We start from the raw sequence: 12142 nt of genomic DNA on the forward strand, positions 1-12142 counted from the left end.
AAGACCTCTGTGCTATCTGATCAACTATGTAAACTCCAGCAGCAAGACAAAGAATACACATTGTTCAAGGTTCACCAGGCACATTCATCAGGTTTCCACAGGCACATAGAAGAAGCAAAAAGCTGGTTGAGATCCCTTTGATTCCTAGTCAGCAAAGCACAAATGGAAACCATTTCTCTATTACCTGTTCTATGTAAGGCCTCCTAGAGAGGTGCTAATAGTAAAGCAGCCAAAGGGTACTAAATTTAATTCACAAGTGCTTCAGAGTTTCTAACCTATTAAATATTTGTCAAACAGCCTCTACTGAGTTACTGTTTTCTATTTGTGTCTATCTTGCTATCAGAGAGAGAACAGTCCCATCCTGTAGCTCAACTCTAAATGCAAGTTTGAGAAAGGGGGCTACCAGCATTGTTTCAAGTCACTCTGAGTCAGAGGATATCTGATCATCACTGGAATGGTTGCCTTTCACCTCACAGAGGAGTCCAGTTAGGGGATGATATTTACTTGGAGACATTTCTACTGATTACCCATTTGGGCTGTCAGGAGCCAGTTTCCACTGGGGACCTTCACACATCTGCCATGGAGTAGCCCTGGCCATGAACACTGAGTTGTCATTCCAGTTTTCACTAGTTGATGCAATCAGAGATCTATCTCATGAAAGGAATCTAGCTGATTTTCTTGTCAGCATTTAGTCTACAATTTGTTAGCCAAAGTATTTTTTCATACATAAATGATAAAAGCCAGACCTGTGCAGAGATGGAGAGAGACAGAGAGAGAGAGAGAGAGAGAGAGAGAGAGAGAGAGAGAGAGAGAGAGAGAGAGAGAGAGAGAGAGAGAGAGAGAGAGAGAGAGAATAGATTCTCCCTTAAACTAAATGTGTTTTGATCCTTTAAGTGTTGTGCTTATGGAAATAGCTGTCTGATTTCACCAGGAAGTTGGTAGTTTCCATAGGGTCTCAGGTGCAGTCTCCTGAGGAAGATTGTTGCCCAGAGCACTAAGTGGAGACATTGGGTTCACGTGCTCTCCTGGAAGGACAAAACCTGGATTTCTCATCTAACTCAGAGACAGGGTATGTTTCTTGATCTAAAATGACTTCCCTATCTTTGGCATTGGCAATAATGCTCATTTTCTAAGGACTTAACTTAAAGGATCTTAGGAGAAATACCTTGAGGATTTCAGAGATCCTTTCTCACTTTACATGCCTCTATAAAGGAGAGTCTAAAGTTGCCAGGAGAGATTGGAAATGAGACCAGGAAAGGAGGTCTCTTCTTCTCATGCTCTCAGTGAGTTATTGAGACAACTTGGCCCTGAGTCATCACTCTCAGCCTGGAAAGGTGAGAATAGGGAATCTCAAGGGCTAAGACTATCTCTGAACCAGTGGAAGACCAGAAAGGAAACCGAGGCAGAGCTGGCTCAACATTTTCTCTTGAGTATAGAGAAAGATTTGGCCAGACTCCTCAGTGAAACCTGTCCCCCAAGTCTTAAGAGTGGCTGCCAACCTAGTGCACTATTAAGGCCTAGTGCCTTATTAATTGACAGCTGGGATCACACATTTTTCAATAATTATGTATATTTTTCAACTATAAACTAGATTTTACAGAGAGACCTATTTTAACTACATTTTCTAATTCACTAGTAATTATTTGTAAAGCCTATTAGATGATGATCTAACATTACTTTTCCTCATCAATATCTAACAAATCAATCAAGCAATCAATACAGAAAAGAAACATAAAACCTCTCCTATAAAAGTAAAATATCCTTTTAAAGAAACATCATTTTAACAAAATGACAGTGTATAAGAACTCAAAGTACAAAGCATTTAAAAGAGGAACAAGCAGTGACAAAAAGAATAATTGTGTGACAATATAGTTTAATAATCAATAAAAGTAAATTCTTACCTCCTATTAATTATTATCTCAGTGGGACCTCTAATAATGTCACAGGAAATATGAAATATGAAATGTATATCTCCCAACCTGTTAACTGTATAATACACTGAGTTCTTGTTCTCTAGAAATCAAAGAATGAGTCCTAGGAATGACAGAGGTTAAAAGTAGGAAGGTATTTATTGATAGGAGAGGTCCTGAGGGGCAGGATGGGTCCCGAGTACGTACCCCAAATTACTTTTAAATACTTACCTATAATCTGAAGTCTTTTAAAAAGATAAAAAGTCACTTAATATTAATTTTCATGAAATGTTAATGATGTGTTGAATTAGAATACAAAATTATTTAATGTACAACATAATTGTTTTATTTCTTAATAAAATTCAAAGGAAAATTACAATATTGAAACCATAATTCTGAGTGCACCTTTGTGCATTTCCATTGCCTGATCCTCTGAAATCCTTTACTCCTTACTACTGAATTCACCAAAGAACTCTTGGTTATCTTTCTTTAGATGCCAAGACTTTAGAACTGTGGTATAACCCTAGTTTAACACATCTGAATATTTTCCTAATTGTCATTTGCAGATGCTGAGATTGACATCTCCTAAGTATATTACTTGTGTTTTCCCTATGAATCAGAACACTGATTTCTGGTCAAAATGTAATGCAGACAAAATAATGTTGCAAAACTTCACACAGCAAGGAAGAAGTAGTCAGGAAACACCTTCATTTACTCTCTTTCCAGAGTTAGAGGATTTATCATCTTTAGCATTTAGGATAAAGAACTTCTTTGAAATTAGTTTTTGAATCTTTCTAAACACATAATTATAGAATTTCCAGCACAAGTTGAAGAGGGTGTGAAAGATTAATATTGAATAATTTCACCAATATGTGGGCTCTAAAGAGTAGAGGCCATAGGGGGGTCATAGGGTAGAAAGTTTAATGAGCTGTTTCCCTGTCTGAAGAAAGTAACAGTCCCCAGACACTCCAAGCTCCTCTTAGTTAAGGTGGATATAGTATTTCCATGATTCCTGTGATCATCACTATGATTGTAGGCCTTTGGAAAAATAGAGAAGGCAACAAATAAGTGACTACTATATTCAGGGTTCTCCATCACTCACAATGTCACAGCCTCAGCTGACATATGTCAGGAGGTAGGGAAGAAAACCCCATACACAAGGTGGAGGACATGCAAGTTGATGAGGAAGCATTCACCACAAAGTCTGGCAGAGGTAACATAGCCCGTCTGTGACTCTGCAGGCCATGAGGATCCCAGCCCAGTCACACTTCTATTGTCCTGGAATTTAAACATAAAAACTCATCTCAGTTCTCTTCCATCAGGCAGCCAATTACATTATTTTCCCACTTAAAATATTAGTTGTATTTGTGACTGATGTGTACATGTGTGAACTATCAGTCATTATGTCTGCTTGGAAAGATTCAGTCATTTGCTGATGCCTTCATTCTCAAATGCACATTTTTTCATATTTCAATTCAGTGTTTCTATAAAAAGGAGTCAACTAAAAGTTGATATGTTTCTTCAATACAATATTTTTCCTCAAATACTTGATTAGTTATATTGAGCATTTGAAAAAAACTGAATTAGGATCAATACTTGTTAAAGGGGGAGTAACCACAAAACTGACTTATGCTCAGAATTATAAATTTCATAATAAAATAAATTAATGAGTTCATGCTTCACTTCCACATCCAGGCATACATACCTGAGTTCTTGTGTGATATCAACTTTCTTACCCAAATCGATGTTTACATTACTTTAATCTACGTATTCATATTTTATTCTCTGATTTTCACATGTAAGTGTTTAGAGATTGAAAAGAAAACCAAGTGCTTTGTACTTCTTCTGAGTCACATTCTATTTAAACTACACTTTGAAATTGGCATAGAATTTGTGCCACTAGTATATGTATTACTGAAGCAAGCACAGAATTTGTACAAATATGAGAGTTCATGAGACAGGTACTATGAGCAAATTTCAAAGGTATTCAGTGAGGCTACAGCGCCTGAAGGCATTGCCAGTGGCCACAGCCTTTTCTACATCCTATGTTATGGGCTCCATACCGAAGGCTACACTGCACCTCCATGGGCCTCAGTTGCCCCACCTGCTCTCCCAGAGGCTCCTCCTGCCCTCGGGAGGACTGGTGGTGTCAAATTGTGTGCTATCAAGATGGCAGTCAACAAACTTGAATTCATTCTCCTGATGGAAGCAGTGAGCAGACTGACCAGGGAGACAGAACTGTGTTCTCTAGCCAGGGCAGGAAAGGATTTTTGCACACTGAGGATACTTGAAATGCCACACAATAGTGAGTGTCTGGAAGAAGTAGAACTTTTCACATTGTTAGAAGCAGTACTCCTTATCATGTTCATAAATTCCAATGTATAATCAGAAAATGTCTGGAATGTCCATAGCAAAGACAAAGAGCTTTCAGTAAATCAAAAGATGTCTGCATACAGAAACAGAATTTATTTCAGAAAAAACAAAAATGTGACAGATTAAATCTTTTATTGTATAGAATACATCAAAAAAGTATTCAACAAGCAATACTTGTGATAAAATTAAGGACATTTTAAAAATTGCACAATTATGTTTGAATCATACTTTAAAATAATTTTCACTGAAGAGTGATAATTGGAAATTATAATAAAGTCTAATTAACAAAACTTCGGAAGCACAGGGAAAAAATCCAGAAGTTAAAACATTGACAAAATACAGAGAAATCCAGGAAAGATGAGTGCTTAGGAGGAAGGAGAACATCACACAATTCTTCTGCAAGTGGAACTTCAGGGCAAGAACAAAACTCATCAAAGGCTAAATAGAAAAAGCCTAATATCTGTAACACAAATGTTGTCAAGTGAAAAAGTGTTGGAAATGATTTATTTTGTACTAAAACTGACAAGTTGATATCTCTGAAGGAGGACCCCAGGATCTACTGATTTCTAGAGAGAAATCTCCCCAAATGGCTTCTTAGGGGAAAAATGGTGGCGGGAATGTTGCTGCCTCCTTCAACTTTAGTATTCTTCTCTTAGTCCCCTTCTCACATTCCTCAGGACTTTACTTAGAGCTGATTCAATGTCCCTGTTCCTCAGACAGTAGACAATGGGGTTAAAGGCTGGGGGTGCCACAGTGTAGAATGCAGAGCACAGCACATCCAGAAGAGGAGGTGCATTGGAGCTCGGCTTTAAATAAGCAGCAGCACCTGTTAGGAGAAAGGTGCCCACAACCACCAGCTGGGGCACACAGGTGGAGAAAGCTTTGGACTGGCTCTGCCTGGATGGGATCTTCAACACAGTAGAGAAAATAAACACATAGGAAACAATGATGCAAACCAAACAGGAGAACCCATAGAGAACCCCAAAGGCCAGACTGACACTGACAGCAACACGCTCGTCAGAACATGTGAGCTCCAGAAGGGCAGGGACATCACAGAAAAACTGGTGAATCCTGTTGGAGCCACAGAACTCCAGAGAGAAGGTCCCTGCTGAGTAGAAGATTCCCAGGGCCCCTCCACTGAGCCAGGACACAGCCATCAACTGGACACAGCACCCTTTGCTCATGACAGCCTCATAGTGCAGAGGGTGGCAGATGGCCACATAGCGATCATAGGACATGGCAGTAAGGATTCCCATCTCTGACCCTGCCAAGAGGACTATCAAGAAGAGCTGACACACACACCCAAAGAAAGAGATGGAATCTCTGAGGGTGATGGAGTTGAGAATGCATTTGGGGACTGTAGTGGAAATGAGACACAGGTCCAAGAAAGACAAATGCCTGAGGAAGAAGTACATGGGAGTGTGGAGTTGGTGGTCAAGAACTGTAAGGAGGATCACGGTCAGATTCTCCAGTGTGGCCACCACGTAGACCTGGGAGAAGAGGGCAGCCTGCAGCCCCAACAGCACCGTGCTGTCTGTCAATCTCAGGAGCAAGAACCCCCTCAGAAGTGTCTGATTCTTCATATTATAGAGTTGTGAGGTACCTGTTGAGTCTGAAAGAAAAATAGTGAATTACAAACAAGATATATCAGGGATGCAGGCACACCCATATTTGTAGCATCAGGGTTCTTTATAACTCAATCTTAGGAGTGGCCTCTGTGCCTATCAACAGATAAATGGACAGAGAAAATGTGGTATTTAGACACAATTGAGCTTCAGGCCTTTAGTAGCATAGTGAGTACACCTGGAGACCATGACGCTAACTGAAGTAAATCAGACACTCAGGCTTAAAATCACATAGCTTCTCTTCCATGAGGAACTTGAAGTATAAATAAAGATAAAATAAAAGAGATAGTAGGATAGGAGAAATTCTTTGTAAAAGGAAATGGTACCAAAAGATGGAGGGAGAGGAGGGGAAAGGGTGTAGAAAGAATTAAGAGTTGTTATGTGCACATGCTAACTCCTCACTGTGAATGTAGGCATCATGCACTGCAAATATGTACAAGACAAACCAATATTATAATACACAGAGTACATCACCTGCTATGTGTCTCTCCATTCTTGACACATGCATAGATTAGCAAATGAGTTACATAGAATGATTAAAAACACAAAAATATTCAACTTTGTATTCATATGAGGTATAAAACAATTCTAATGTGCTTTAGTTTAAATTATTTTGAGATAAAAAAGAAATTCTACATATCTCCAAAATAATGTGAAATCACTGCTGACTTTTTTCCCATTAAGATTTACAGGACTTGCTGTGTAATAATAACTGAAATAGGGTATAGGGTACACCTTTTCATGCATCAATATTATCCTCTTTGGTGTGATTTGTGTGTGGATTACAAGTCATGGGTAAAACATCTGCTGGCTGCATATGCAATATGTAAACCTGGCATTAATTTGGCCTTAAAGTGGCTGAGCTGTCTGAAGTGGAACCTAAAGAAATGTCTCTCTGTTACAGCATATTCCATGACTTTGGAAATCTAGTAGATCATTCATTAGAAACATATAAGAAGAAAAAACTAAAAATAAGAATTGAAACACTTATTAAAAAGTGATACCAATTAATTATTCACTTCCCTTTCACAAGACACTAAAATTGTTTCCCATGTTTTCATAGAATAAGCAATTCCTGGGTGTAGTTGTTATCATAGAACCTATTTGTTTTTACTTTAGTGCAGTTATTTAGCATAGCACAGAGGACTGAAAACTACTCAAGCCATTTTGGCAAATTGAATTTTAAATATACAGCACCATTGTGCATTAAAGAGCAAAACTAGAGACTAATGCAGACAATTGGGGCCATGTTCTAGGGGGGATTCTGTCTACACTGAGAACAGCCCATGCTGGCGACCAGGATACCCAGCAGAGAGGCCAAGTATCCCCCAGGACCAGCTCAGTGGGCTCCCCCACAGGAGTGGATTTGTCTTGCTCTCTCTCTCAGGTACTCAGTCCTTAGAGCCTCTGTGTCCTTTCCCTAACCTCAGTGACCTTGCTTTCCTTCTCCCCCTCAAGGTTAGAGATGTTTCTGGAAACATCCAAAGGTGTCTCCAGGCCAGGCCATGTAGGCCATCCTGTGATTCACTGGAATGAGTGTGTAGTAGTCAGTGTGAGACACTTCCCTTCAGGTCCCAGTCTATGTTGTCCTCCAGAGGCCATGAGGGCCAAAGACTTGGGGACTTCATGGTCCTACCTAGGTACATGCATCTGCCTGAGGAGATTCTGCTCCCTTTAAGATGAGCACCTTAATTCCCTGGTTCTCCACGACTAACTGGTTTGTTCCATCAGGAGGGCAGAATGTGCTCAGCCTGATGGTTCAGCATAGTAGCCTTTGGATCTGAAGGATCCTCTGTCCATACTTGGTGAACAGGCTCAGCCTTTCCTTCTGTCCTGCAGAGGAGAGTTTCCCACCCCCCTGTGCTGAATTCTCCACTTCTGACAAGCTCTGTTCTCTCTCACTGAACTGTACTCCCAAGAGTGGAGCTGGGTTGTGGAGGTGAGATGCAAATGAAAACAACTCTGAGATTCCACCTTACTCCAGAAAGAATGGCTGCTGTCATGAAATCAACCAATAACAAATGCTGGTGGGGTTGTGGGGAAAGAGGAACACTGCTCCACTGCTGGTGGGAGTGTAGACTGGTGCAACCACTGTGGAAATCAGTATGGAGATACCTCAAAGAACTAGGACTGGAAGTCCCATTTGACCCCACTATTCCCCTGCTGGGTATCTTCCTCAAAGAATTAAAAGAATCATACCACAGTGATATATGTGCACTCATGTTCATAGCAGCACAGTTTGTGATAGCTAAAACTTGGAAACAGCCCAAATGCCCATCAACTGGAGACTGGATAAAGAAAATGTGGGTTTTTAAAAATAAAATGGAGCACTATGCAGCCATAAAAATGAGAAATTAGAGATATTTATAGCTAAGTGGATGCATATTGAGGTGATACTCTTAAGTGAAATAAATAGGACACACATGTATAAATACCGAATAGTTTCTCTGGTGTGAGAAACTGAAAGTGTAAATAAGGACTGAAATGTATAATAGGTAATGAGAAATAGGAAGAAAAGGGACAAAGGGGAAGGAAGTGGGAGGGTTAGAAGAAAGGAAAGAAGAGAATGGAATTAATATGAGAAAAAGGAAAAAAAGGAACAAAATCTTTGTAAATAGGGAGGAATGGAGGGGTTGAAGCGAGGGCTGGGCAAGGGTGAAAAATTAGAACCAAGAGAGACTATGAAAAGGTGCAAATTTCCAATGATGAATGTCATTATATTTTATACCTATAATGTACCAATGATTAGAATGAGTAATCAATAATGCAAAATAGGAAGAAAAGGTCCAAAGGGGTAGGGGTAGTGGGAGGGGCAGGGAAAAGGAAAGAAGGGAAAGGAAAAATGACGAGAAATGGAAAAATTGGAAATAAAGTCTTTGTAAATAGGGAAGGGAGGGCTAGAAATGAGGAACAAATAAGAACCAAGATGCATTATGTAAAGGTACAATTCCCAATGAGAAATGTAATTGTGCTGTATACCTACAATGTACCAATAAAATAATTTAACAGCAAAAAAACCTAAAAATCACTAATACTCTCTATTTTCATCATGTACAAAAAATAGTTTAATGTCACCTACTACAAAATACTGTCTTAATGAAAACATAGCCATATTTTAATGTGGAACATAGGTTTTAAATAACTTAATATTTTTTAAAAGCATGAAAATTTTCTTCCATCACATTTAGACAAAATCTCTATCAGGAGAACAGAATTTAAAGTCTATTTTATACTCTAATTTCACATTTGCTTTCAAAGATAAAGATCTAGTGAGTGAAAAACAAATTTGAGTAGATGGCAAAAGGGAATGAATAAAAGTTTTGCTTTATGATCATTTTTAATGAAAGCACAGGAGAATAACATAAAACAGAGAAGACTAAAGGGAAAGGGAAAATAAATTTTAAAGTGGCTCTTGAAAGATGAAAAAGAAGATAAAATTACTGGAATATACAGGACTTGAGTCAGTCAATCTACACATGCTCACACACACAAGTGCACACACACACACACACTCACATAAACATGCACAAACTCCCCATGCTGCTCCCCAGACCTGTGCCTTGGAAGCTGTCTTAACATTCTGTAGTCACCATGGATGAAAATCGTCTTCATTATTCCAACTACAGTGGATGTGCACATGAAAATTTGTGACATCTACTGATGTTCTGAGGATGAGGTCCACTTCAAAGGCTGTGAAAAGATGTATATGTTTACGATGCATAGGTTTCCTGAAGTAGTTCTTCAAAGACTGTAGAAAATTATTAGTGATATGAAGAGGAAATAAGGGTGGTTAAAAGTTGAAAGGTATGGAAGGAGCTATGGGATTGAAAATCATGTGACACCTGTACTATAGAGGTCAGTAAATACAGAGTTTCACATAAAAAGAAATGGGATACAGCATTGGATGCCTCAGCTCTTATCTTGATGCAATCTTATCTTTTATTACAACACAGGTTGAGGTGTAAGGGGATAAACTGAATACAGTTCAGGGTCAGCAGCTGTGTCAGATGAGAGCAAGGAATGATGAGCGTTAAGGATGCTCCTTCCATGTGCTGCCTAGCATGTGCTTGAAGTACTGAGCTGCACTTAATAAATCAAAGGTGGGTGTAAGAATGGTGAGGAAGCGGGGAGAAAGACAGAATGGGAGCAGAAGAAGGAAGAGAGGGACACAGAGGGACAGAGAGCTAAGCAGTAGTTGGGAGAATGAGGGAGTGAGGAAGCAAAATACATAGAAGTGAAAAACCTTGGTAGGAAAAGAGACACTGTTTCACTTGGAAGAGAATATAAGCAGAGCATTTTAGTTTTCTCCTCCACTCCCCACCACACATACCCAAGTGAGTGAGCAAGACTGGACAGAGCATCTTCAGGAGGAACACTCCTACTAACCTTCATAGAAACCAGGCATGGCAATGAAGGCAATTTTTCTGAGAAAATTAATGATTTTTGGGGAGAGTGAAGGGGAGTGTGGCTCCTGTCCCTGTGGCTCTGTAAGCTTTTTGTACAGGAAGGGCATGCCCTTTAAACACTCACAAGCAGACCTTGCAGGGCTTCTCCCAGGAGGACACACAGTGGCTGTCCACTCTGCTTCCTCTGATCCCAGACCCTAGAGACCAGGCAGGTGCTCAGGATTGCAAGCTGCTCCTGTGCCCTTTCCACCAATGAGACCCAGGGGAGAGCTCTGCTGCTCCTTAGAATAAACCTCCAGCAGCTCTCTCGCCCTGTACCTCATGCCTGGGACTGGAATCTATGCACCCCTAAAGATGCTAGCATGTAAAAGGCTGTCTCCACGGGACCTTTGAGTTTAGCAATCTCAGCTCAGTTTCAACTGGGAGGGACCCTAAGAAACACAGCACTGTGACTTGGCATCTCTCAATGGATTTAGTTGAAGTCCTTGAGCTGCCACACCTCCGTAGGACATTGATTCTCCTCTGGATTTCAGTCAGCCTCAGTAAGCTCAGCTTACCTTCCTATTGGCACCTTGCCCCAGAAGCCTGTGCAGGGATTTCCACTGAGCAATGAAGGAGCAAATTCCTAGGTGCCCTTCTGGGTGTGGATGACACCCTCAGGAGCTCCCTAAGAATCCTGGCTCCACTTGGGTGGAAGCTACACCCAAAGACACAGGGCATGGGCTTCTCCAGCTCTGGGTTAAAATGGGGATTATTTTCAGAGCCTGATCCTACAATGTTCCTATATTCTAGTAACAGACTGAACGAAGGCCCCCAGATACCATTGATAACATGCTCTCCACTTGCCTGTTTCTAGAATGCTCTTGTTGAATCCCCACTTCTGTCATGGAGTTGTTGCTCAGTTACACTTTCTTCATCTTCTTTGCCTGGCATCCTCCTGGGGTTTCTTATGAGCCTGGTGCAGTTATGGACCCACAGACCATCACAGAAACTTCAGCACCAGTTTACCAGTTTCCTACAAACCTGCAGGGATTTGGGTGGGATGGACCTAGGTTCATGGAGACAACATTTCCACAGCAATGTTGCACATGGAGCAATGAAGTTTATCCATCTTTAAGACTTTCGGAAATTGTGTCAGCAAAAAAAGAAAAATATAAATTGTCTCAGCAATGTTTTATAGTTTCTATATTTTTGATAAACTCATATCTAATTATTTCAGTTTTTATCCAAATCTGTATTAATCTGTACGGATGCCAGAATGAAACACCACAGACCGGGCAGGTTGCACAAGAGAAACTCAATTTCTCACAATTCAGGAACAAGATGACCAGGATCATCATTTGGGTGGGAATAGGGCTCCACTGCATTCAGTCCTCAGCTGTGCTGGCCCATCTTGCTACCTCACCCATGGCCATGTGCATGCATGCATGCGTGCATGCGTGCGTGTGTGTGTGTGTGTGTGTGTGTGTGTGTGTGTGTGACCCCTGGTCTCTCCCTGCTTTTCCTGACCACCTGGTCTGATGGGGCACCAGAAAGCCTGACAGACAACCACCCCATCTTACCTGAGTCACTGCTTTACCAGGACTGGCTCCAAACACAGTGCTGTTATGTGAGATGCCAGGGATAAGAACCTCAGCATTTGGATGAGGTGAACCCAGAACATAATATGAGTGATAATGTTCTGCTTTTCATTTGCATTTATCTTCCATAACCATACAACAAACACATTTCATCATGCAGCATTTTAAACTACATGCTAGCACTCATAGGTGTTTTCAGTTTGTAAACCTTTGAGTTTTTAAGAGTTAAGAGGGGAGAGATCAGTGAA

The 12142-nt window shown here is 40.5% G+C and overlaps 1 protein-coding gene across 1 annotated transcript; it reads right to left on the reverse strand.

The window, feature by feature from the left end:
• Positions 1 to 4921: 4921 nt before the first annotated feature.
• LOC101712295 (olfactory receptor 14K1) lies at positions 4922 to 5866 on the reverse strand. Its single transcript, XM_004875059.1, has one exon. The coding sequence runs from the start codon at positions 5864 to 5866 to the stop codon at positions 4922 to 4924; it is 945 nt and encodes a 314-aa protein (XP_004875116.1).
• Positions 5867 to 12142: the final 6276 nt, after the last annotated feature.

Source organism: Heterocephalus glaber, unplaced genomic scaffold (genome assembly GCF_053883595.1).
Source record: "Heterocephalus glaber isolate CG9 unplaced genomic scaffold, H.glaber_assembly_v1.0 deba00001806, whole genome shotgun sequence".
Taxonomy (NCBI): domain Eukaryota; kingdom Metazoa; phylum Chordata; class Mammalia; order Rodentia; family Bathyergidae; genus Heterocephalus; species Heterocephalus glaber.

Excerpts from the sequence above, each read along its gene's own strand:
- LOC101712295 (XM_004875059.1), bottom strand. The coding sequence starts at position 5,866 with ATGAAGAATCAGACACTTCTGAGGGGGTTCTTGCTCCTGAGATTGACA.